The 27,916-nt window shown below is 37.3% G+C and overlaps 1 protein-coding gene across 1 annotated transcript; it reads left to right on the top strand.

Moving 5' to 3' along the window:
• The first annotated feature begins 112 nt into the window (after positions 1 to 112).
• LOC132286112 (agamous-like MADS-box protein FUL-L) lies at positions 113 to 27,916 on the top strand. Its single transcript, XM_059788376.1, has 8 exons — positions 113 to 491; positions 24,636 to 24,714; positions 25,518 to 25,582; positions 25,750 to 25,849; positions 25,968 to 26,009; positions 26,259 to 26,300; positions 26,443 to 26,567; positions 27,471 to 27,916. Exons 1-8 carry the CDS (start codon positions 307 to 309, stop codon positions 27,583 to 27,585), a joined length of 753 nt encoding a protein of 250 aa, XP_059644359.1. The 5' UTR covers positions 113 to 306; the 3' UTR covers positions 27,586 to 27,916.

Below are 27,916 nucleotides of genomic sequence, written 5' to 3'. Positions count from 1 at the left end.
AAACCACTCTGGTTTTACGTTATCATATTGTTTTCTCTTTTCTCCGCTTTTCAAGTGTCTCTCTCTCTCTACATACTTATATATGCCCACAAAGATAGCCTTTGCTTTTATACAGCATCCTTGAACACACTGAAAATCAAAAACCAACTCAAAAAAAGTATACCCTCTTTCCACTTTATTGTTTCTTCCTAAAAAATGAACTAAATTTAGGGTTTCTTCTGTTCTTGTTAAGTAGTACTATATATATATATATATAATTATATATCAAGAATCAAGAAGAAGAAGAAGAAGAAAGGGTAAAAGAAAATGGGGAGAGGAAGGGTTCAGTTGAAGCGGATCGAGAACAAGATTAGTCGGCAAGTGACGTTTTCGAAGCGTCGATCCGGGTTGTTGAAGAAAGCTCACGAGATCTCCGTTTTATGTGATGCTGATGTTGCTTTGATTGTCTTCTCTACGAAAGGAAAGCTCTTTGAGTATTCCACTGATTCCAGGTACTCTTACACCCACTCAATACCCTAATTCCTTCTTGATGTGTTTTAATTTAGTGTTTTCTTACTTACTTTTTCTTTTTAATTTGGGTTTGGCTATTTTTTTTTGGCTATTAATATTTATTCTTCATTCTTGCACTACTAGTGTTCATATATTTCTGCATTACACCAAACACAACACATCTTCCTGTGATTTCTTTGAACAATTGCAAACATTTGTTGCCAAACACTGCTCTCTAGCTTTGACCTCATTCCAAATAGCTTTTCATTTTTCTCCCTCATGAAAATGCTAGCTACTTAATTTGTTCTCATATCGATCTCTTTATTTAGTAAGGGAAAATAATAATAATAATAATAATAATAATAATAAGAAAATAATAAAAATAAAGATCATAATTCTTTTTTGTTTTCAGTAGATAGCATATATATATATATATATAAAATCAATCGTTCTCATCTTCTTGCATGTTTAGATTCTTTAATTTCATGAAGATCTTCTGCATTAATGGACGTTCAGTCTGAAATCTTGAAAACTTAATTATTTCTGTAGCAACATTCTTTATTTAGTACATGTATTGTAGTCTACTGAAAAGAGAAAGTATAGTGATGCTTTTAGTAGGTGTATATGAATAGATACTTTATTGTTTAATTTTGGGTGTTCAACATGGGTGACAAAACAAATCCTGTAGCGGAAGATGGGTAAGTATCTGCTGTCTGACCAAAAAATATCCCTAGAGCTCTGTGTCTTGGGACGTGCTTTTCTCGCAATCGGTGAGTAACCTAGTACGTGTGTGCTCTTCTTTTTAGTGTAGTGATCAGTAATTCATCATTAACGTAGTATTTAATTTAATCTTCATTATATTCTAGATGTAATGGGGATCGAAATTCTGTTAATGATATATTTCTAGAGTGGGTGTGTGCGCTCTTCTTTTTAGTGTAGTGTTCAGTAATTCATCATTAACATAGTATTTAAATTAATCTTCATTATATTCTAGATGTAATGAGGATCAAAATTGTGTTAATGATATATTTCTAGAGAGGGTTGAAGGAAAAAGAAAATCTGTTATTGAAAAATTTCCCTTATTATACATCTTCTATAAGCTGTGTGCCAAAATTAATTGATATCTTTTTTTCTTTTTCTTTTTTCTTTTTCTTTTTTTTATTGTAAAACTTTATTAGCTCAAATCATGGTGATTTATATACTTATATAGTTTTTTTTTTTTTTTTTTTTTTTAATCCTGACAAATTAAGAGAGAAATTCGAATACGGGCACACCAGTTTGAAAAGCTGACGATAATGCCCTTTATAAGTCATATATAGAGATGTATTTTCCAGTAGCTGATCTAATTATAACAATTCATCAATCAAAAGTAATTAAGAATAAGAAGAATAAATAAGATTTAGAATATATAACCATATGGTCTTGTTATAGTTTTTTTTTTTTTTAATAAGTAATATATCTTGTTACAAAGATGCTGACCAGTATAGCTGAGTTGGATGGTTAGGTTGTTTGGTGGGCTTTGTAAGAGAAAAGGGACTTTCTTTTATTGTTGGAGGAGGCAGTTTGACTTCCATAGGCAAGTCCTCCATTGTTTACAGCTCATTTCCACCATCTTATTTTCTTTAGGACATTCTTGAATGAAAAAAAAATAAATAAATAAACTTCTTTCTTTAATTAACATTTAAGAAAAGATAATTTATATATAATCTAAAAAAAAATGATATAATTGACGATTATAGAGAACCCCCATAAAAACTAAGTCACATCAAAATTTAATATGGCTATTTTAAAATTCCAATTCAAACACAGTGCTTTCCATAACGTGACTATCTTAAAATTCTTCCAACTCAAACATGATTCTTTTCATAACCTTACTATCCTAAAATTCCATCTCGTGTATGATTCTTTCCATCACTTTTTTTTTTTTTTTTTTTTTTCTTTTTATTTATTTTTATTGGAATGCTTCTATAAGAATTCTATAAGAAATTAATTTTTACAAAATTTGGAACAAAAATTTCATTTGAATTTTTGAATATTAACAAAAATCGATGATTGAAGAATCTAAATTCTTATTTTACTAATTTGTTTGTGTTTTTTTTTATCATAGTTATTGTTTTGTTAAATTTTCAATTGTTAATGTTTTTTTAAAGTTTTTTTTGTTTTTTTTTTTTTCTTTTTGGTAGGTAAAGAGAGTTATTTTTGTTAATTTATTTTTGGAGAGTTTTTGTTTTGAAAGACATTTTATATTTTGATTTTGAATTACTTATTTTTACACTGCCATTTAATGTTTTTCATTCACACTTTTAACCTTTTTGTTTTGTCTTGTTCCCAACTTGAATTTATTTGCCCTTTTTCTTATGAGAGAAAGAGAGTGTAGAGAGACAAGATTCACACACAAAGAAAGATTATATCCTTACAATTCCTTATTTCAATGTAACTTCAGGGGGGGAAAAAAAAAATCCCTTATTTCATTTCACATATATCACAAATGTATTGATTTGACCTAAGAAATCACTTCTTTCTCATCGATGTAGATGATTTTTATGCACACTGCAATTCAGGTTAATCTCAAAAAAAATTTGTTCCTCTCTCTATATAAATTTTGTATGTATATATGTATTTTTGTGTGGGTGTGTGTCTGTTTTTTTTTTTTTTTTTTTAGCTTTCTTAAATTTGGATTGGATTAGACTAATTAGTTATGATTTTCTTAATCTCTAGAAAATACATGAATTTATTATTATTTTTTTATAAATTAAAATCTAATTGGTTATTTGAAAGTTTTTATAATTTTGGCATAAATCTTATTTGTGTTTGTTCAGAAAGTTTGATAAAAAAATTTCTTTAAATAACTATTTTTTTTTATTTAAATAAATTGGAAAAAGTTTAAATAGATATATTTTTATATGAACATAATAAATAGTAAAATATTTTTGTCTACTTAATATATATTTTTTTTCCTAAAAGTTCTAGCTAATTAATGTTGCTTATAATTCCTCCCAACCTCAAGATTCTGACTACGCCCTTGTTCTTGATTCACGTATTATTTTATTTATTTATATTCTAATTGATATTCCCACACTTCCAATGAATTATTTGTTTTTAAAAAAATCAAACCTTAGACTTTATATTTATATGTTATTTTTCAAAAGCCGTTTATCAAGATTTTACTAATACGGATATAATTCACATGCTATTTATTTTAAAAAATCTATCTAAATTTTACTATTAAAGTTTTAGCTTTATCTATTCTAGAAATTTCTAAAATAGTATATCAATTTTTAACAGCTTCCACATAAGAGCCATTGGAGTATCATTTGGGACCCACTTGGCTTGCTTTTAAAGCCAATCAAAGCTACATGCATCCTTGTCCCATAGAGATGAATCTTGTTTCACAACATAAAATGACATTGATATTTTAAAATTAACAACGCCGCTTGTTCCCTAAAATGATTACCTCAGCTTTCTTCCACTCATATACCCTTTTGATTAAAAACAATGTTTTAAGGCAGTACACTTCAATGGCTCGTTGCACTTGCCATGGCTACAATCTTTTAAAATAAATGAAGTCAAAATGGTATCGTCCCATGTCAAAACACGTGCTGCATCAAAAGGTGACATTGAGAAAGTGTGTTGCAATACATTAATATTAAAGTTATATCGGTCATGTACCATCTATTTATAGAGATAATATGTCACATAAGGCGCCAGAAGGATGTCTATCATGACATGAGTAGAGTTGAATTCTATAGTCTTCAATATTTGTGTGAAGATATCTTGGAGTATTGTATTGAAGATTCTAAAATATTGAAGAGCTTGTAAATATTTGTAAAGAATAGAAAATTCAACAATATTAGAAGGAAGGAGGGGAGTTATACCGTGGATCCTATTTTCCCTTTACTGTTTGTTATTGTCATGGAGGTTCTTAATCTTACTATCAAGAGGTCCATCAACCTTAATCCAAGCTTTAGATATCACTGGAGATGCAACAAGCTTTCCATCTCACATTTAGCTTTTGCTGATGATATTATGGTGTTGTCTAATGAGAATCTTGTCTCTGTTCAAACAATCTTTAATACTTTGACTCGGTTCTGCTCATTCCATGGCCATCCATCAACAGATCCAAGAGTACTACATTCTTCACAAGTGTTGATCCCCAATCCATAGTTGATATTCTTACCTTAATTCAGTTTGGTAATGGCACCTTGTCACTTACCTTGGCCTTCCTTTATCCTTAAGAGCTATTAGTGCTAGAGACTGTCAAACCCTAGTGGAAAAATTCACAGCAAGGATAGGGGAAGTGGACATCTAGATTTCTGTCTTTTGTTGGCAATGTAATGTTTATTAAGTTAATTCTTTGTTCAATCCATTTTTATTGCTTTATTGGTCCAAAGCATTTGTGCTTCCTAAGAAAGTCCTTTGATTAGGTGAATCAGACTCTGAGATGCTTCATCTGGTCTGGTGTTAATATGAAGAAGACAAGTGCAAAAGTGGCCTGGCATGTGGCATGTAGATCAAGATTCTATTGTGGGTTAAATTTCCCTAATTTAGAGTTTTCAAACTGAATTTCCAATCTTAAGCATATTTGAAAGTTTTTTTGCAAGGAAGAACAGTTTGTGGGTAAGTTTGGACCTACAAATATCTTATCAAGTCCAGGAGTTCTTGGACTATGAAGGTAACTGCTCTTAGTTCAGGGTTTTGGAGGAGATTGCTAAAGCTGAGGGCATGGCTAAAGGGCTAATAAAGCACAAAATGGGGACAGGTGATGTGATTTTCAATGATAAAACCACTCGCATTAGAACGAATCCTTATAGGATATGGCTATATTAAAGATGTCAAACCTCAAGTACTATGGTGGATTGTTAAGTATGAGAATAATTCCTGTTTAACTCAGAGAGAAAAGATTGATTTGTGTTTTTCTATTTCTAATTGCAAAGAAATTAAAGAAAACTAGGAATATACTAAGTTAAAAGAGAAACGATATCAAGAGAGAAGGCCTAGGGAATTGACTTCACCACTAACCTCATGACAATAGTCAATTAAGTTAAATCCGGAGAAATTCATTAGATATATGATTGTTAATCATGTGGCTACAAGCTCACCTTGATTCAATTAGGAAGATATAATCATCTTCGGTTGGCACAAATTATCTACCTAACTACTGTAAATTAACGTGCAGTATAACTTGTCTTCCCTAAGCATGAACTATCAAAACAATTGTTTATATATTCAATGAAAACCATTGTATGATCATTACTTTCATAATCACAGAGAATAAAAGTAACTTGATTTCAATAATAGCAAAACCAATTCCAAGACAAGATCATGATTCTATTAAAACTGAATATTAACATTAAATCCAATTGCTTAGCACATTCTCCAAACCATGCAATCACAATATACATAACTAGAAAAATTCCCCAAAAATAAATGTAATTCGACTATGTCACTTGATTAGGGTTGCATCAATTCCCTAAGGAAAGATTTAGCTACTCGTGGAGAAGATAAAAATGTTCAATGATGTAATAAATATCATCTCTATGGATGACAAATATGATCGGAATTACCTTCTTCAAGCTCCAAAAATGGAAGATTGCTCTAAGCTGCCAATTCTCTCTTGTGTGTTCTCCTCTCTAATCTCCCCTCCAAAAATCATTAATTATGACCTATATTAGCCAAAAACAGACTCTAAACTCGTGCTCCAACTTTGGAGGAAGTCTGGCCCAAGTATGATTAGAAGAGAGAAAGATTCTGAAATCCCGCATTAGCCAAAAGCCTGGGGGCTCTATCCCCCAAGGTTGGATTTGCATATTTTTCTGTCTATTGTTTCCTTTAAGTGGGGGCTCGATCCCCCATTCTGGAAATGTGTCCAAGCCTTATTTGAGTCCTAACTTGCCCCCAAGTGAGCCAGTTCACTTCTTAATCTCCGGGAACATCATCAAGGCCTAAAACAGGTAAAATTGATCGCTAGCTTTTGACGGTGAATACCTGAGAATAACCGAAACCAAGAAAATGGTATAAGTACTACTACGTAAGTATTACTAAAGAATTATTATATGCAACTTAAATGGCTTGAATGTGTAATATTGAGCACTTATCATCAAGTACTGATACTATGAAATGGCTCTGACTTGAGACGGATTAAAAAATTTCATGACTTGTCGTTGCTCTTCATGAATGGATGTTCTTTGGTGGGTGGTCTGATCTAAGCTTCCTTGATAGTTCTTTGAATGTTGTTGATTTTTAGTGGTGTTGTTTGTTTTTCTCGTCTATTGCTGGTCTGCTTCTCACTTGTTGTTTTTTGGTTTGCATCTCCTATGATGATTTGGTGTCCTCTTTTGCTTTGTCTTATGGACTTTCTCTTGTACATTCTTCTCCTATACAAGCTTACCCTTTTAACCTATATAAAATAAATAAACAATAGAACAGAGAGTTTTGTAGAATTGAAAATAGCAACCAGTAAGCCGTAAGCGTGCATCCTTTAGCAGTCATACAAGTACTTTTTCATCTTGCCAATTAAGTAGCTAAGGGTGTGCGAGTGTGCAAGTTAGGGGCCACTACAACACTAGTTATCGATGGTAGTGGGAGTGAGTATTTTTTCATCTTGCCAACGAAGTGTGTGGGTGCATGCCATTACAACACTAGCGAGCATGGAAATAGGATGTGAATTAAACATGTCCTTATTGGGACAAGTTTGGGTTCATCTTCATAGGGTAGGGGGTTGGGAAGAGAATTAAAAGCCGTCAAGCCAAAAAACTGTCTCGATCAATAATATATTTTGTGGAACAAGTTTAAGATAGGAGCGAGTCACCCATCCTAATCCCATCCCGTTGAATTCCCTAATAAATATCTTGTCATAAGAGATACAATGCCTTTGGTGCCGCACCGCACACGTTTTGTAACATATTGCCAGTGAAACAGAAGATATGTGGCAAGCTAGTGGTGATCGACAAAGTTAACAAGACCATCTTATTACAAATTCATAAAACATTAAGATGTAGCAAAAGCCTATTAGAAGGGGAAAAAAAAAAATTTAAAAATTCAATTTTTAGAACAATGGGAAAAATCCCACATCCTCTATCTTAATAATGCATCATTGCAGTGAGTAAAAAAATTTAAAATGTGTAGGGCAAAAGGTATGACTGACCTTTTATAATTCTAGATAGATTTAAAGGATTATGAAGGAGAAGAGAGATTAGCTCATTAGATTGTGGTAATGAATTCAATGTAATTGTCCCAGACACAGATTTGTGAAGGGCTCAGCGGGGCATGCGTCCCCACTAAATTTTTTTATTATTATATTGTCTACCCCTAAATTTATACTTTTTTGCATTTATACTCAAAAAAAAAAAAAAAAAAAAAATTGTCCCCACTAAAATTATGAAAAAACCCCTCTAAATAAATTTTCCCCTATATGAATTTCTAGATCCATCCTTGAATTGTCCCCATATATACTTTCATTACCATTGTTATTTGTTAGTTCATCTACATATATATTTTCAAGGACGGAGCCTAGGATCCCCAACCTCATTATCATTGTTACTTCATCTACGTATATACATGTCTACATACAGGGATAGAGCCTAGGCTCCACCAACGCTCGGAGCTCCTTCCCTGGCTTCCCCCAATACATATATATTTACGTTCATATATATATGAAATTTTTTTGCATAATGTCTCTCTAAAATTTTCAAAAACCACATTCCACTTCCTCAATCAAATCCTTTTTTTTTTTTTTTTTTTTTTTTCCCTTCAAATTTCTCTCATTTTTCTTTTCTTTAATTTCCTCCTCCTCATCCTTCTTCCTCTTTTGTTTATTTTTTTCCACTTTTTAAATTCTTCATTTTGCACTTACTTGAGATATATGTAATATAACATTTTTTTTTTCTTTCTTTTTATTTTTCTTATTTAAATTTATTAGTGTGATTTTATGAACTGCAATGTGTGTATTCTATATTTTTGAAATTTTTTACTGTAAGTTTTTGAGAATAATTACATCCATTTGAATCTTGATTAATATACCATTATTGCACTTCTATTTCGGTCTTGCTGTACTATTAGTCATCATGTTTTATTATTTTTGCATGTTCAATTTATCTTTTCTGAAATAGATTATTGGCTACTATTTTCATGCATTGCTAAATTGACTGTGCCTAATTAGACCTATGAAAATAGAGGACAACTGCCCGATGTGACATAGATAATGAGGCTATCGTGCATTGCTTTTAAAATAGGAAGATGTTGAGAATTAAATTCTATTTGTTCAGCATAACAGAAGTAAACACATCACAAATATGGAGATCCAAGCACATCGAAAACAAACACATCACAAACATGGAGTTACAATCATCACAACAAACAAACAACATGCAAGACACAATATTTTACGCGGTTTGACCGAACTCAACCTATATCTACGAAGAGAAAAAATTTCACCATAGAGAGAATTTTCACCCACTTATTTTGCATCTCTCTACCCTCACTCACTCTATTCTCTTCTCACTCACTCACACCTCCATTTTTTTTTTTTTTTTCTCTGTTTTCTCCACTCAACTCTATCTCTATTTATAGAGTTCCATACCCAATTTCTTAGTGGCCAAGGATTACATTTATTTCTTTAAAGCCCACGACAAAAAATTCCTTAAAGATCAAAACTTGCCAACCAAGAAAATACCTAAAAAAATTCCTCTGAAATAGAAAATGAATTATAATAGAAATTTGAGATATAATTTCTAACTAATCTTCATCTTGAATCAAATTCCATCAAATCATTTATCTAACGAGTAATCACAGTCCCACACGCATATATATGTTCATATTTATATATATAATATTTCGATACATGTGGTTGAATGCATTGAAATGTGTATATATTATGTAGATACGTAATACGTTTAGTTTAATGCATTGAAAGTAATGTGTGTGTCTACACCTTGGCTTCAAATTTCATTAGATCAATTATCACTTCCTAGACAATGGAATCGGACAATGCGTGCAACTTCAACTCTAATCATCCTCTTATACATTACTCGTTCAATCAAACCTCCAAGGCTCCACTTTGACTACTAGAGTGTTGGGGCACAATGGAAGCAAAAGAAAGAAACAAAACAGCAATTCAAATCAGAACACAAGATATATACGTGGTTTACCCAAAATTAGGGTTACATCCACGGATGAGAAGAGATTCACTATATATGTAGAGATATTACAATAGTAAAGAATTTTAACACCGGATCATGCACACAAACTCTTGACTGAGTTCTCCGTGTACTCCACGAGACTCCCTCTCGCCATCAGTGTTCACTCTATCAAACCCGTAACTCACCCCTACCATCAACGTACTCCCTCATGAGGCTACATCTCTCTTAACTCATAACTCTCAACAATAGCCTAAGTGTCTATTTATAGAGTCACATACCCAATTCCTTTGTGGATAAGAATTACAATTTCTTAGAGCCCAATTCACATCTCTATAAGAAATTACTATAAAAAATACACTCTAAAATATAAACTAATAATAATGGGAATTTGAGACATAATTCCTAACATAGAGTTCTATGCCTTTCGACCCTGACAAGCTCTCCATGACCAAACTTCGGCACTGACAAACTCCCTATGACCAACCTTCGGCTCCGACACCACTTGTTGGGAATTAAATTCCCTTCATTCGGCACAACAGAGGCAAACACATCACAAACATGGAGATCCAATCATCACAACAAATAAACATTCATCACACACATCAGCGGTTCTTGGAGCAATGAAATAAGAAAAAAAAAACAAAGTATTATGAGGCGAAGATGGGAAAATGCTAATAATAATCAGGGGCGGAGCCAGGATTTTAGTTTAAGGGGCACGATGATAAAATAAAAATGAAAATAAAATTATTTAAAGAAAATAAAAATAAAAATAAAAATGACCGCCACTTAAAAAGGAAACAATTAAAATTTAATTTAACACGGAAAATTTAACTTTTTTTCTTTAAAGGAATTTGAAGAATAAATTAGGAAAAAACTAGAAAAATAAGAGATAATTTTAAAAACTAATAATATGAGGGGGGACATTATATAAAAAATTCCATATATACGTATATAAAATATAAGAACAATTCTATATGTATAGTGGGCGGGGCTGGGTCAGGGGCAAGTTCCCCCTGGACATACACGGGCTCCGATCCTGACAATAATGATATCATATATTATATATGAATGTTACAGATTGTGAGATTTTGTTTAATTAAAATTATTTTTACTTAATTTTTTATTGGAGTAATAATGATATATCTTTCTGCAAGTGTAATCAAAGTACTTACAACTTATTCTCACAAATTGAATTTTTTGAAAATTGAAACAACTTGTGAAATAAAATTGATTCTCTTGCAACATTTTTTCTTCATCTCTTCTCATTTACTGTAATACTGGGAATATTAATTCCTTTCTACCCCCTCAAAGATCGGCTATTATTGAGAGTTAAATCATTCATTCATCACACACAGCAAATCATCATCATATCAATTATACAAAGTATTAAAAAAATATTTCACTATTATATATCAAGGAATAGAATGTGCAGCCCATATGTCAAAACCCTAAATTGGGCTACATCCATACTCGATGTCAAAACTCACTCACTCACTAACTAACTCGGATTACATCCCTATAAATTACATATACTCCCTCTATTTAGAGTTGTGATCCATTTGGCAACTTTTTGTTAGACAAGGTAAGGGAATCCTTGTTTAAGAAGGAATGTGACTCTATAAATAGAGGTGGAATTGGGTGAAGAAAGTTGAGAAGAATAAGGATTTGGGTGAGTGATGGGATGTGATGTGAGGAAAGGGAAACGAGTACAAAGTAGATAATACGCCACCTTCATTGAAATTGGTGGCCAAATGTGAGCAGTAGAACGCCAATGATAGGGGTGATTGAGTGAGTGGCAGTATGGGCATTATCTACTATTATTATATTCTTTTCTTGATTCATAATAGTAAAAATTATTCTCTCTATGGAGGTAGCCTAAAAGATTGGTTGAGCTAAGTTAAATATTGTGTTATGCAATTCGAAGGGGTTGGCTCAAGTGAGTCTGGTGCTTTAGGAAATATCTCGTCTAAGATTCGACTCTTCCTAAGTGAAGGGAGGGGCGGGGTGTGAGTATCAACTAAGATTTATTAAATTCTAAAGTGTCTAATAGAGTTTAATTATCAATAACTTTGGAGTCAATATTGTAAGTGTCTGGAGTGTCTAAGAGTGTTTAATTATTAATTCGAGTGTCTAGGGTCTCTTTTTTTTTTTTTTTTTTTTTGGTTAAAATGTCTAGGGTCTCTTTGGTAACCCTATTTGTTTGGATTCCAAACTCCAAAAAGAGTGATTGAAAGCATGTTTGGTAACATAAATTTTATCACAAACAATAATTTTTTTGTTTCCAATTTGGCCCTCTTTTCCGTAATAAATACAGTACGTAATATTCAAATGGCTTAACAATAAAACACAGAAACAATAATGATTGCCAAACAAGTAGTAAGAATGTTCATTTGGAAAACAGGCCTTACCTTTAATCATAGTCTTTCAGTTCTCCAATTTTAAAGCTACCTTCCATCTTCTAAAATACACCCAGTACTTTTCGATCCTATTTATTTCGATTCATGTGAACAAACTATGACTTAAAGCAATTTGCCATACTCAAACAGACAATCTAGTTTTTTTTTTCCCAATTTTTATTTTTATTTCTATATATTGTGAGGAAAGAGTAGTTTCTACTAGCATTTGGCTTTGGTTTTAGTAGTTAGAAGTGTTGTTGGTACTTCTCTTCTTTGTATAGCTGTGGTTTAGCCGCTGGCTGCTTCTTTTTTGAGTTGGGATAGCTTATTTTTGTTATTGTGTATGAATTGTCTGGGCTTGCCAGCCCCTGGAGTTGAGTCTAGAACCTCTACGATGCAGCACACGTCCTATAACAACAAAGGGTTCACCCACCTATATGTCGGGGTAAATTCTCTTAAATTCTTTTTCTAATGGCACACATGTGAATGATCGTGGTTGTTGTCGATCAAACGGTATAACACGCATGTGATGCTGTATGTTGGGATAAATTCCCTTTTGATGTACTCTTTACAGTTATATCATTTGTACAAATCATAACCTTACCAAAATAAGTAAATATAGATCTGAAGATGCATGAATTTTCTCTCTCTAAGTTGACAGAATTTCATTACACTTTAAAAAATTTTCTCCCCTCATTCCTCCTTTCTCCTTTCTATTTATAAATCATTTACATCTCTAGAGCCTTCTTCACTAATTTCCGCTGCTGGGCCTATCCTCAAGGTTTAGTAGTTATGGGCCTGAATCCTCCTGGAGCCCTTTTTTAATCAGTCCAGTACACCCGGTCTGCTTTATGGACGTCAAGATCGGGCCCTTGTCAATTGTCAGGCCCAGACTTCGTTATGTGAGTTGGATCTGGCCCAAGCCGACTTTAACGTCCTCAACTGCCCCCATAATCACTCCCTCATTGATTAGGGTGTGATTATTTAAAATCTCAATGATGACCTGACGGCTTATGATGATTCGACGGATCAAGACGATTGTATGGGGCACCGAGCGGTCGGCCTCGGAATGAATGCCCTTTTTTGAAATTCGAATCCCTTTAGCTTCCTGATGTCTCGGCAAATGGGACCACTTTCCCTTTAAATACCCTTCTTCCACGACCAAAACTTTTCTTGTCGCATCACTCACATCTTGCCGTCAATCGATTCAATCCATTTTCTCAAGGAGAATATCATCTTTCCCGGTCAAATTTCATCTTCTCCGGTGAGTCTTGCGAAAGATTCTTCATCCTCAGTTTCCTTGCGATATTCTCAGAGGTTAGTCTTGTTGCCCTTCCCCCCCTAAAATCTCTGCATTCTTTGTCAAGGCTTATAGTATCTTTCACCATGCCCATCGATCTAGATATTCTTCGCATGAAACTCCATCTTCCTAGCAGTATTCATGTTAGGGAATGCCCTGCAGATGTAAACATCAGAACTGATGAAGGCCTTCTTCCCGGTGAAACCTTATTTTGCCTCCATCATTTGAATATTATTAGATTCCCTCTGCATCCTTTCTTTTGTTATGTATTCAATAGGTTGAAGATTTCTCCTCTTCAAGTCAACCCCAACTTTTTTAGGGTTTTATCCGTTCTGTTGCTTCTGAATCGCGACAGAGGTTTGGATCTTAATTTAATCGATCTTCTCCTTTGTTACAAAGTTAGCAAGATTAGGTTGGATGAGGCTTACTATTATTTCTATCCGTTCGAGAAGATGTCCATCTGTACTGACAAACCTAAATCTGAAAAAGGGTGGAAAAGAGGCGTCTGGTTTGCTCCAGCAGCCAATGACTACCCTATCCCGAACGCCTTTGGCGAATGCTCAGTCTCTTCTTATAAGAAGTTCAAGACTCATAAGGCTGACTACCCTTGTGAAATTTGCATTCCCCATTTTTGTTCTTTTCTTTGCAATTCCCTAGGTATCAATTTGGATAATGAACTCAGTTACAGCATTTGCAGGGATAGGATCACATACTTGAAGGAACACGTGCTGAGCAACGTCCCCTCTTGTTCGGAGCTTCTCACTTCTGAAAATCTTAGTGACATTTCAGTCCTCGGTTCTACAATGAGTCAACTCCAGATCCCTTCCTTCAGTAGGAAGAAGGCTCCCCCCAAAGCTCTGATGACTCCTGCAGCTTCTTCCTCTCCAGCCTCAGCGTCGTCCTCTGCTACCACCTCCAGTATGACTCCAAATGCAATAAACACTAATCCAATCATTAATGTTCCTTCTGTCAATCCTAGCATCGCTCCTCGGACTCGGGGTCCCTCTGCCCCCGTTGCACCTGCTCAAGACAAGGAGCGAGGAAAAAGGCCCCAAGTTGACAGTGAAGGCAATCCTGATGATCAACCCCTGACGAGGAGGGTTCGGACTTTAGGACCAAATGTGCCCATTCCCCCCCAGATCAGACCGATCGCACCTTCTGGAACTAGCACGGCCACTGCTTCTGCCTCTGGTGAGGCTCCATGGACTCCTCAATTCGTCCGAACGGATGGATCGGTTGTTAAACCGAGCGACACCATGTTCAAAGATGGCCTAACCGCTATGGCCTACTACAAGAACATGTGGTCCCCCAAAGATGTTGAGGTTGCCAAAGCTCTTTCCCAGAAAGAAGTGTTCGGCCATTTTCCTTTGGCTGCTATGGAGGTAATTTCCTACCTGGTCTTAATCACCTTAGAAATGTCTTCATTTTACAATTTTCCTGAATATACACTCGGCTCAATTAGTATTCATGTATTGTTTTGCAGACTTTATTTGGCATGATGGCCATGCAAAAACATGTTGAGGCTACCAACGTTAAGGCACGAAAGTTTGCCAAAGACGTTGAGGTAGGTCATAAGGAAAACAAGATCATTAGCACCAAGAATGCTGAACTCATGGTGCAACTGAACAAGGTTGAGATTGAGAAGGATCGTCTGAAAAAGGAGGTAAACTCCCTTCAGGACGAGAGAAACGCCCTTCAGCTTGAGAAGAGTATCTGGCAGACCGAACGTGAATCGCTTAAGGCCGAGAGGGACAACCTTCAACGCTTGCTTTACGACGAACAAGCAGAGCGCATGGCCTTTGAGAAGAGGGCTCTGGATGAGCGCAATGCCTTGCTCGGCGATATTGGCAAGGTTAACAGTGGAGTGGCAGCTCTGCATGGTCGCTTCTCCAGAATAGGTGCCCTGAGGTACGCCGAAGGATTCAGAGAGGGTTATAACGACCGTCTTCTGGCTGAGGGTCAGACTGGTTCCACTCCGGATGACATTGACAATAAACTCATCATTGATCCTCCAGGAATCTATACTGACCCAGACTCTTCTCCTGCCGAGCGCATCTTTGATGAATGCCAAGGGATTGCATCTTTTGGGGTCATTCCTGCCCCTCATTTTCCTCCTTTGAACACTCCTCCTCTGTCTGTCATGGTTCCATCAGCAACCGCTGCCGAGGACAGAACCTTGCAGATTCCACTGTCAGTAGTGGTTCCATCCGCACCCATTGCCGAGGGTGGAACCCTGCAAAATGAAACAATGATCCAGTTGGATTCCCCCCCTCAAAGTGAAGCTGCAGCCACTGATGGGGAAAGGAACGATAACAACCCAGAGGAGATCGCTGAAGCTGAGCGAGTTAATGAGGCTGAACAAGTCAATGAAGAGACGAGCACAGCTTGATTGCACCTGTATTTTCTTTTTATCATCTTTTTTGTAATTCTCATAGCTCCTTATGAATGAGAATGATGATTTCTATTACTCATGATTTCAAACTTTGAATCGTTTGTCAATAGTGCCTGGCGCTCGGTTTGAACGCCACTTGCCACATGGCTTTTTGCTTTTTTGGCAAGTGTTTGGCGTTCGGCTCGTAGTGCCAGCTGCCACTTTTCTTGCATAAGTGCCTGGCGCTCGGCTTGAACGCCACTTGCCACATGGCTTTTTATTTTTTTGGCAAGTGTTTGGCATTCGGCTCGTAGTGCCAGCTGCCACTTTTCTTGCATAACTGCCTGGCACTCGGCTTGAACGCCACTTGCCACATGGCTTTTTGCTTTTTTGGTAAGTGTTTGGCGTTCGGCTCGTAGTGCCAGCTGCCACTTTTCTTGCATAAGTGCCTGGCGCTCGGCTTGAACGCCACTTGCCACATGACTTTTTGTTTTTTTGGCAAGTGTTTGGCGTTCGGCTCGTAGTGCCAGCTGCCACTTTTCTTGCATAAGTGCCTGGCGCTTGGCTTGAATACCACTAGCCACTTGGCTTTTTGCTTTTTTTTTTTTTTTTTGCAAGTGTTTGTCATTCGGCTCTTAGTGCCAGCTGCCACTTTTCTTGCATAAGTGTCTGGCGCTCGGCTTGAACGCCACTTGCCACTTGGCTTTTTGCTTTTTTTTTTTTTTTTTGGCAAGTGTTTGGCGTTCGGCTCTTAGTGCCAGCTGCCACTTTTCTTGCATAAATCCCTGGCGCTCGGCTTGAACGCCACTTTTCTTTTGAGAGGGCGATGTTTCTACCAATCTTTCAAGGTTTTGTCACTTTGCAATTATACATTATAAAGTAAATATTGCTTAAAACACAAATTTATTTTCATTAATAATACCTTTTCAAAGATATGGCATTCCAAGGCTTGTTTACCAGCCTTCCAGCCATAGTTTCTAACATATATGCCCCCTTTCCTACAACTTCCACAATTCTATATGGTCTTCCCAAGGTGACATCATTTTCTTGACAATCCCAACTTTTCTTTTCAGAACTAAATCGCCGAGTACAAAATCCCTATGCATTACCCTTCTGTTATGGCTATTCATAAGTATTTGCTGGTATGACGCAAGTCTTACTGCCGCAGTATTCCTCTTTTCCTCAGCAAATTGAGGTTAAACCTCAGCATATGATCATTCTGCTCCTGATTCAATGCCAAGCTTCGAACGGTGGGAACTTGATGCTCTACCGGTATTACTGCCTCGGTACCATACGCCATAGCGAACGAGCTTTCCCCGGTCGGTCGCCTCGGTGTCGTTCTGTATGCCCACAGAACGTTCGGGAATTCATCCAACCACTTCCCTTTCTCATTTTCAAGCTTCTTCTTTATGCAAGCGAAGATCGTTCTATTTGTGATCTCAGCCTGACTATTCGCCTATGGATGGCTGACCGCTGCTAACTTCTGATTAATTCCATATTCTTCCAGTAACTCTCTCACCTTCTTGCTATCTAGGTTTGTCCCATTGTCCATGACGATTGACCTCAGTATACCAAACCGACAAATGATATTACTCCAAATAAAACGCCTCACGTGAGTCTGAGTGACACTAGGGTACGGTTCCACCTCTACCCATTTGGTGAAGTAATCTGTTGCGAGCAGAACATACTTATTTTGTGACCTAGCGGTTGGTAACGGGCCAACCACATCCATCCCTCATTGCACGAAAGGCCATGGTTTGGCCATTACGTGCAAGTTTTCTAGTGGTTGGTGGATCAGGGGTCCGTACTGTTGGCACTTATCACATCTTCTCAAAAATTCTTCCGCGTCCCGTGACATATTTGGCCAAAAGTACCCTTGTGTCATTGTTTTATGCGCTAGGGATCTCCCCCCTGAATGATTTTCACATACGCCTTCATGAATGGTTCGCAGTAATTGCTGAGCTTTTGCAGGGGTTACGCATTTTAGATAAGGTCCCAAATAAGACCTCCTGTACAACTGGTCATGTACCACAGCATACTTTGTAGCGTTCGATCTGACCCTCCTTGCTTCATCCCTTTGTTCAGGCAGAACACCATCTCGGATATATGCCATAATTGGATCTATCCAGCTTGGCTCATACGGTATGACGTTTACCTGCCATGAGTCCTAACTTGTCGACTGCTCCAATATAGATGGTTGGTGAAGCACACCAACTGGAATCACCCTTGCCAATGTCTCACCCGAGCTAGACGCACTGTAGGCCAAACGGTCAGCATCTGCATTATACTCCCGCGGCACTTGCGTGAACTTGATCTTATCGAAATTTCTGGCCTCGTGCATAACGGCTGAACGGTATTCCTCCATAGTCTCATCTTTGGTACCATACTCCCCAGTCACTTGCCGAATGATCAGCTGTGAGTCACTGAAAGCGACTAAGTTTTTGACTTTTAGTTCCTTGGCTAACCTTAACCCAGCCAATAACGCTTCATACTCTGCTTCATTGTTGGTTGCCCTAAACTCAAGCTTGACTGCTTAGCTAAGCGCAGTGCCCTCTGTCGTTTGCAGTTTGATCCCGATTCCTGCCCCCATTTGATTTGAGAAGCCATCAACGAAGAGCTTCCATGAGGTTTCTTCCGAATAGGCCTCGGGCTCTTCCACATCACACTCTAGCAAGAAATCAGCCACTGTTTGCCCTTTAATGGTCATTCGGGGTTCATACGTGATATCAAAAGAGCTTAACTCTATCGCCCACTTCGTCATTCGTCCGGACAGATCGGGCTTATACAGGATCACCCTTATGGGAAATGTGGTCAGAACGACTATTGGATGGGATTCAAAATAGTGCCTGATCTTCCTTTTTGGGTTTACCAAGGACAAGATTACCCGTTTGGCCTTTGAATATCTTCGCTCTGACTCGGCCAATATTTTGCTTACATAAAAGACTGGGAATTGCTTACCCTCAACACACCGGATCAGAACACCACTGATTGAAACGCTAGACACTCCGAGGTACAAGAAGAGTTTTTCACCTGGATCTGGGGCACTCAAGAGTGGTGTGTTCCGCATATATTCTTTCAAATTGTTCAGTGCCTGCCTCTGCTCATTCCCCCAACACTGCTTTCCGTGACTTCTGATTATATCAAAGAATGGTTTGCACCGATCAGATAACTTGGAAATAAACCGACTCAATGCCGCTATGCGCCCGGTAAGAGCTTGAACTTCCTTAATAGTGCACGGTTCTGTGTTGTTAAGTAGGGCTTCTGCTTGGGTTGGGTTGATCTCAATCCCTCTGTTGTTGACCACATGGCCAAGGAATTGCCCTAATCGCACGCCGAACGAGCATTTTGTCTGATTTAACCTCATTCCATACTTTCTTAATACATTAAACACTTCTCGCAAATGTTTCAAGTGATGTCCCTTCTACTTGCTCTTTACCACCATATCGTCAATGTATGCCTCCACTGTTTTGCCTATTTGCTCTTTAAAAATTTTGCTAACCAACCTTTAGTATATAGCCCCAGCATTTTTCAATCCGAACGGCATGACCTTGTAACAGTAGATCCCTCGTTCGGTAATAAAAGAAGTCTTTTCTTCATCGTTCGGATCCATAGGAATTTGATTATAGCCTGAATAAGCATCAAGAAAAGTTAACCGCTCAAATCCTGTTGTAGCGTCCATCATTTGATCAATCTTTGGAAGTGAAAAGCTATCCTTCGGGCAGACCTTATTTAGATTGGTGAAATCAATGCAAACTCTCCATTTTCCATTCTTCTTCTGTACTACGACCACATTTGACAACCAGCTCAGGTATTGTACTTCTCGAATGAACCCAGCCTCCAACAATCGGTTTACCTCCTCAACGATGATCTGGTTGCGTTCCGGGGCGAATCTCCACTGCTTCTGCTTCACAGGCCTAACGTTTGGATCAACATTAAGGGAGTGACAAGAGACAGCAGGGTCAATCCCTAGTATGTCTAAATGGCTCCAAGCGAACACGTCTGCATTTTAAGAAAGGAACTCAATTAACTGGCTTTTTCCTCATCTGAAAGTCGCGACCCTACTTTTGTGGTTCGGTCTGGCCTCAATTGATCAATTTGGACTTCATCCAGAGGCTCTTCGGTCAGCATCGTGGACTCCTCCTCCCGGCTCACGCCGAGGGGAGGTTCCTGTAATTGCTATTGGGCATCAACTGGTTGGATGGGAGCCTTGCCCTTGCCTGCGGCCCTTAGGGTCATTGAATAGCACTCCTTTGCCGCAACCTGATCCCCATGGATATCAATCACCTTGCTCATGTCTGGGCTCAGGCACCTCATCACTTGGTGTAGGGTTGAGGGGACTCCTTGTACCCTATGGGTCCATCCTCTCCCCATCAACAGATTGTACGAGGGATAGATCTCCACCACGACAAAACTTTCGACCAAGTCCCTCTCAGCTGCGCGGACCACCAATTCCACTGTGCTGACTGGTTCGACTCGTTTGCCATCGAAACCCAACAACGGATTTCCAGTAGACTTGAGCTCTTCCGGCTTAATTTCAAGCCGATCAAAAGTGACTCTAGGCATGATATTCGCACTACTACCCGGATCGACAAGCACTTTGCGTACTAAGCACTCTGCCATTGTCAGACTGACAACTAAGGGATCCCCATGCGGAATCTGAACTGGCATCAGGTCCGTCCTATTAAACCGTTTCTGTATAGCCGAACTCTATTGATGCAGTGTGTTGACACTGCCCACTCGCCTCTTCATTTGCGCTTGGCGGAGGCGTGTTCGGAGCAATTCCTCAAATTCTACGGTTTGCTCAGGTCGGCCATGGATTGCGTTGATAATCCGTACGGGCTGAGCGTTATGGGGGTTCAATTTTTGATTTCTCTTTACCTGCTCAGCTGGACGACTTTGCTCTTGTGCGGATCCTTGAACATACCCTGCAAACTCTCCCCTAGCGATCAACATCTCCACTTGTCTCCTTAAGTTCCTGCATTCATTAGTCTGATAACCAAAATCACTATGAAAAGCACAATGTTTGGTTTGATCCCGTTGTTCAAGCGGTTGTTTAATTGGTAAGGGAGGGCGAAACTTATCTTTGTTCTCTTGGTACAGCCTTGCGAGTGTTACTTTGAGTGGAGTAATCAGGTCATCCTCTCTAGGCCTCTTCTCTACCTTCCAGGAGGTCTGACGTTGCGTAGGAACTTGTTTCTACCGTATCTTTACTTTAGACTTTTCTTCTGTGGAGATGATGGATGTCTTCCTAGCGTTAGCTGCTTCTTCCTCTTCTAGGCGCATGAAACCATCGGCCCTCTCATTCAGCTCGTCCATTGTCTTCGGTGTGTTTACCACAAGACTGGTATGGAACGGTGTGCCTCGGGTCATAGCTAACTTGAATGCTTGAACTGCTGTGGAAGGATGGCACTCTATCACCATGCTCTTGGTCAAGTTAAACCTAGTAAGGAAAGCTTGGAGATGCTCGTCGTTATGTTGTTTCATGGTGAACAAGCTGGAGATATCTTTTGTCGGACGTTTATTCCCATAGTATTGGCTTATGAATCGATCACACAAGCTACAGAAACTGTCTACCGAGCCCCTCGGGAGGTTCTTAAACCAATTGAGCGCCGGTCCAGCTAAGCTTGTAAGAAAACACTTGCACATCAAAGGATCGTTCTCTGTGTTCAGTGCCATCTTCAACTGAATGTGATAGACATGATCAATCGGATCGGTCGTTCCGTCGAAAAGAATAAAAATAGGCACGGAAAACTTCCTCGGGCTCGGAGCATTCAGGATCTCATCGGTGAACGGCAAATCAACCATCCGTGCTGCCGAACAGAGGGCTTCATTCTCTCTTTCAAACCTTGTGACAACTCTATGGTCTGTAGATCTTCTTTCCGAACTCCTATAATCATAGGTGGCCATTAAAGGCCGATAAGGCGGATCGACCGACCTTTCCGCCGTGAACCACGGTGAATTAACCTTGTGACAATCAAACTCCATATCCTGCTCGCGATTGTGCCTTTCCTGATGCGGATTGAGGGCTGTATTATCATTCCGCCTGATATGCTCACGATGAGGATCGTGATGTACAGATCCTTCTCGATCCTTGGCTCGACGAGCGTTTGGCGGCATATTCTCCATCCTAACCTCTTCGCGGTGGAGATTGACGCGGTTATCTCTTTCTTACTCACCTTGATGTGCGTCATCAGGTCGCACACCTCTTTCACCTCCCAGAGGCGAAGGCGGTCGCGTCGCAACCGAAACCTCTCGACGTTCCATTCCAGCTTTCAACTCTGCATTTTCTTTTCTTAGTGCCTCGATCATGTTCATTAGTTCGTCAAGCTTCATCTGCTGATTATTCTCCACTGGATTTGAATTCTCTTCTCCGATCATCATTCCGAATTATAGCAAAGTCATCAACCGCAAATTTCTGATCAGATCCGAGTTTTGCCAATGCTGACGCTCTAGATCTGGATTCTAGTGCAGCTGAATGTTGAGTATGACTAACCAGATTTGAATTGCTCCGGCAATGAACTTGCCAAATTCGGCAATTTCAACGGCTCTTGACCGCTCAACTCTCCAAAACAAGCACCAAAGCTGAACTGCGTGGAACAAACGCCGATTTCTCCGGTCTCAATTTTATCGATCTCAACTCTGCCTTCAACCATCAGGCCGCGTCCTTAAGCGCTTACTAGATCAAGTCAATTTGAGTGAATCATCAATCAATCATCTTCGTTTCCCACAGACGGCGCCATTGAAGATGCGTGAATTTTTTCTCTCTAAGTTGACAGAATTTCATTACACTCCAAAAAATTTTCTCCCCTCATTCCTCATTTCTCTTTTCTACTTATAAATCATTTACATTACACTATAGCCTTCTTCACTAATTTTCGTTGCTGGGCCTATCCTCAAGGTTTAGTAGTTATGGGCCTGAATCCTCCCGGAGCCCTTTTTTAATCAGTCCAGTACACCCGGTCGGCTTTGTGGACGTCAAGAACGGGCCCTTGTCAATTGTCAGGCCCATACTTCGTTATGTGAGTTGGATCTGGCCCAAGCTGTCTTTAACGTCTTCAAGAGCACAAAATAGAATTTATTTTCTTTTTAAGTAATGATAGCAAGTACGGCAGTTGAACAACTCAACTAATTTTATGTGAGTTGCGACACCATGAATGTAATTCAAGATGTGTATGTTGAACTTAGGTGGAAGTAATGTTGTTGTGATGTGACTACTTTCTAATTAAAAGACCGCATATGCAATTGGAAAAAATGGATGCTTTCAATTTAAGATTTTGTTTTCTAATTTAAGATTTTGTTTTCTAATTAAGCATTCTTAATAAATAAATAAATGCTATGAAAGTCAAAAAAAAAAAAAGTCATTAAAATTCTTAGGTCGTTGTTTCTGACAAAATGCTTTGAACGTCAATCTATGGAGATTATGTCCATTACACAGAGGGAACTACATATTATATCGAATCAAATGACTTTTTTTATAGAAAAATCTAATAAGTTTAATTTCATTTAATTTTTTTCTTCTACATTAGCCAGATTTGGTTGTAGCATATATCTATTTTTATTGTTTACTTTGAGATAATCATCTTCAAACAATTAAATTTGGATGAAAAGTTTGTTGCTGAAGTCTGAATTTAGGAGAGATTGTGATGAGGTAAGAAATTTCTATATCAGGGAAATAAGGAAAAATAAAAAATAACAAAATAAAAAGAGAGAGAAAAAGAAAAGAGATGTGACTAAGAAATAAAGTTTCACATTGTTCAAGATGCATATCATGAATATGAATTCATAATATGTATCAATTTTTATTGAAAAATGATAAGCATCATGAAAGTTCTTTCATGATTTTTATCAAGAAAAATTGGAAGCATTCTATTTATCACGTTTTTCCTTTTTTTCTTTTTAATTTATATTTTTCTCTTTATTTTTTTTTTAATTTGGAAAGTTTTTATTCCTTCTTTGAAGAAAGGGTAGATATAGATTTATTTAAGGAACGCATCTCTCTGTGTCTTGGAGGAAAAGAATATGATACATATATGTATGTATAAGATGAGATAGAGATGACTAGTTGTGAAGAGGGATTTTTAGTTAGACAAAGGATTATTCCATGAATATATAACCACGCTATCAATTTTTTGGGGATGAAAATCAATTTTTTGTCTTTGCAATAAACTTCTCCGCTAATCGTTTCCGTGATGTTAATTAAAAAAATTTAATTTCATTCCCTGTGACTCAAATTCTATCACAAGAGAAAAAAACCATTAAATTAAACTTAATTATGAAAACGAAATTTAATTAAACGATATTATGATTTTTTTTTTTTGTTGTTGTATTGAATCATTCATTTGTCCATTTCTTAACCGGATTTCATTTAGAACAATTCACTCTGATTTAGACTATTGTAAAAGATAAGAATTTTATTTATAAGAAAATAGTCTAAAATCACTCATGTTACCATATATGTCATAAATATATATATATAAGAAATTTGGCCTATAAAAGAGAGCCACCTATCATTCAAGGTTCAGATCATGAAATTTATTCATGATGTATATCATTGTTCTTTTTTATTTTATTTTAGTAGAGACTGATACTGTCATGACGTCAAAAACATTAATGACATTATTATGATATCAGTCTCTTCTCACATAAATCAGTCTGAGTTCAATTTTCCGGCTCCAAATCATTAGTCTTTCTTTTTTTTCTTTTTACTTTGTGTGATGGAATGATTAAGATAAGATTTCTTTTTTATTATGTGATGGAAAAGAATGGTTTAACTATAAATCAATGATTAGTGAGAAGTTAGAGGCTCTTTATCTTTGGTACATCCATTTAGAGGTATACCATTCTTTTCCCGCGCGCACCAGCATATTCAACACAAAATAAAATGACATGCATGCATATATAGATTTGTGAAGATCGACATTCTAACCTTTGCTTTTGTACAGTATGGAAAGTATTCTGGAAAGATACGAGAGATACTCTTATGCAGAGCAACGTCTTATTGCATCTGACTCTGATTCACAGGTATCTCCTCAAATTTATGTCACTCAAGAGACTCAAATGTTGCTGTATTATTATCATTAACAAGAAGTTAGCAATAAAAAAACTATAGCTTATTTTTGTTTATTTTTCTTTCTTGTTTGGATATGAAAACCAAAAGCACAACTATATACATTTACTTTATGAGTGTCATGAAGTAATTTAATTTGGGTATGTGTTTAGAAGAACAAAGGTAGTAAGATTGAGCTATATTTTAACAGGTAGGCTCTTGATTGTATATTTTTCCCATACTTTGCAAATTCTCTTTGATGGTCCATACCGAACTATGATTCCCACATCCCGGGATACGCAAGCAGTTTAGGCAATCCCAAGTTCATCAAGCAGTTAGAAGTGTGGGCGTAAGATCTTCTTTTGAATTGCGCGTAGAGAATCTTATCTGCGCCTTTTGATGTAGTAGTGACTATGGTGATAAATCATTCAAATTCTTCTGTCCTGTGCAACAATATGGTGTTCATTTGTTTTTGTTCTTTTGCTGGGCTTGGTATTGATGTTCAATTGCAACCAATTTTTTTTATCTAATGTGGTCAGTACCCAGTGTGATCCCTGTTGATAGGAGAATGTTGGGATGGACAGACTGGATACAAAGTGACATTTGTGTGTGTGTGTGTGTGTTTGTACAAACCAGTTAGTTGAAATGTCCATGTAGGTTGTGGAATGTATTAAACAAGTTAACTCTTATCCATAAGGTGATTTATTACAGCAGATAAATGATAATTAATTATAAATATTCTTAAGGACTTTGTGGCCCTCTTTTGGATGCAATGCAGGTAAGCTGGTCTCTGGAATACCGGAAACTCATGGCCAAGAATGAAGTTCTGCAAAGGAACATAAGGTACTTAATTCTCACAGCTTTATCCCCGGCATGCTTTTTTTGAAGATTCACAACTTGTATCTTGGTGATGGAAGAGAAAATATACAAATTCTTTATGGAAAGTATCTTCAGATCAAACGATGTTCAAAACACAAACAATGTATAACTCATTTGATCAAGATTTTCAGGCACTATGTGGGAGAAGATCTTGATCCGATGAGCCTGAGAGAGCTTGAAAGTTTGGAGCAGCAGATAGACACTGCCCTCAAGCGTATACGAACAAGAAAGGTACGTAAAATCACAGAGATTTTTTTTATTATTATTATCATAATTTATCCAAGATACACTTTTCATTTCATTAGTTTACATTTTAGCTGATAGATTTTTTAACCATTTGTACATGCAGAACCAGCTTATGCGCGAATCCATATCAGAGCTGCAGAAAAGGGTAATGACTTTGGACTAAGTTTTGCACAGTAAATTGTCAATTATATATAATATTCTGGATGACCGTGTGATTTCAACTCTATGACAACCTTACTTATTTTGATACTATGTTACTATCATCCACAATTATAAACTCATTAATTAAGCACAAAAAAAAAAAAAAAAAAAAAAAAAACAAATGGATGTGAAAATATGTGTGTGTGTGTACAGTCATTTCTTTCAGCTCACATAACAGTTTTGTACGTGGCAGGAAAAGGCATTGCAGGAGCAAAACAACTTGCTATCAAAGAAGGTGAATGTTATCTTAGTATTTTAGTTTGTTAATGTGTGTAGTTATAAGTTATTTGTTTTTAATATTCAAGAAAGGATAATGCATTTATCTTTAATTCTTTTATTTGTATCTTCTAACATATATATATGTATCATGGAAACAGCTGAAGGAGAATGAGAAGACACTGGCTGCGCGTGCACAGTGGGAGCAACAAGGCCTGGACCAAAACTCACCCACTTTTATGTTGCCACAACCACAATCACTACCCCTTCCTTCTCTTACTATTGGGTATCCTCTCTCTCTCTCACATGTGCACACACATTCACAAAAAGATCATGATTCTCATACCTAATAGTTTCGAGAATTCTAACCGCAGAATTAGATATGGTCGAAATCTCCTTCGACTAAATTATTAGGTCTGAATATTAATAAAAATATCCAAATAAGATGTTAGTTGGGCATTGAACAAGGTACATAGTCATGTGCAAGCATGCAAATGGGTGGGTGAACAATTGTTGCAGCTGGCTCTATGGCCCAAGGGAACCAAATGTCCCACACCCACCGGTGACATGTCTAGCATCTAGCTGCTTTGTATAAAACGGAAAACACAATTGTACCAAAATAAAAAAGGGGAACACAAACAGGAAAAAAGGAAAAAAAGATACATTTTCTGAATTTAAAGCCGACAAAGAGAATGTGAGTGGGGCATAGGCCTCCATCGCCAGTATTAGGGTGATGTCATGCAGTAGGATTCAGCTCCCCTCTCACATACGTATGATTCGTTGTCTCAGTCGATACGCGACGTATCAGTCGGTTCATAAACATTTTCTAAGAGTCCGATACCATTACATACCTCCATCCATGCATATAACCCCAACGTCCTCCAAATTCCAATGATGTAAGAAACAGGTCAGAGGCTTAATAGGACTCAAAAGCACAAGTCAAAACAAAGAGCCAAACATTACAAGAACCAAACCAAAAAGGAAATAACTAAAAGCAAGAGTACAGGAGGCCTAACCCAGATGAAGCAACACAGTTAGATGCCTGAAACTCAGCAATGGTAGGAAACCATCAACAGGAAAACAAAGCTAGATTGAAGAAGTTTTGGGTAGAACCACGAATACTTATGTCTCAAAAGCTTATAACTTTTTGGTAAATTGAAGTAACCACCATTGGTGTTAATTTATGCAGCGGCAATTTCCAGGCAAGAGGAGGGGCTACAAGCGAAGAGGACGGACCGACTCAAGGTCGCCGTGGTTCGAATTCACTCATGCCACCTTGGATGATCCGGCATGTGACTCATTAAGTTACAGGAGAACCTATCCAGCTATTGATCGAGTTAATTTTAAATGGTATGTTGTGGAAGAAATCATCACTAGAACCTACTTTCTATATTTATTGTACAATATTATACATTCACTGGAAATCCAGTGCTGCTTTGTATGCTTCATAAACAGAGAGAGAGAGAGAGGGGAGAGAGAGTGAGCCTTTCTTGTTTGTATGTGCATGGTTTATGAACATCATACCAACATTAATTCATCCCTTAATATTCCTCTTTTTCAGTTTATGCATCAAGTCGAACACGAGTACTTTTTCAAGTGTGTAGCTTCATCATTCTTACTAGTCAAATTATTTTA

Source organism: Cornus florida, unplaced genomic scaffold (assembly GCF_030987335.1).
Source record: "Cornus florida cultivar Cherokee Brave unplaced genomic scaffold, ASM3098733v1 CherokeeBrave_3.0.0_Hap2_Chr11, whole genome shotgun sequence".
Lineage (NCBI taxonomy): Eukaryota > Viridiplantae > Streptophyta > Magnoliopsida > Cornales > Cornaceae > Cornus > Cornus florida.
Note: the sequence above shows the minus strand (reverse complement) of the source record. Positions and strands in the feature narration are given on the sequence as shown.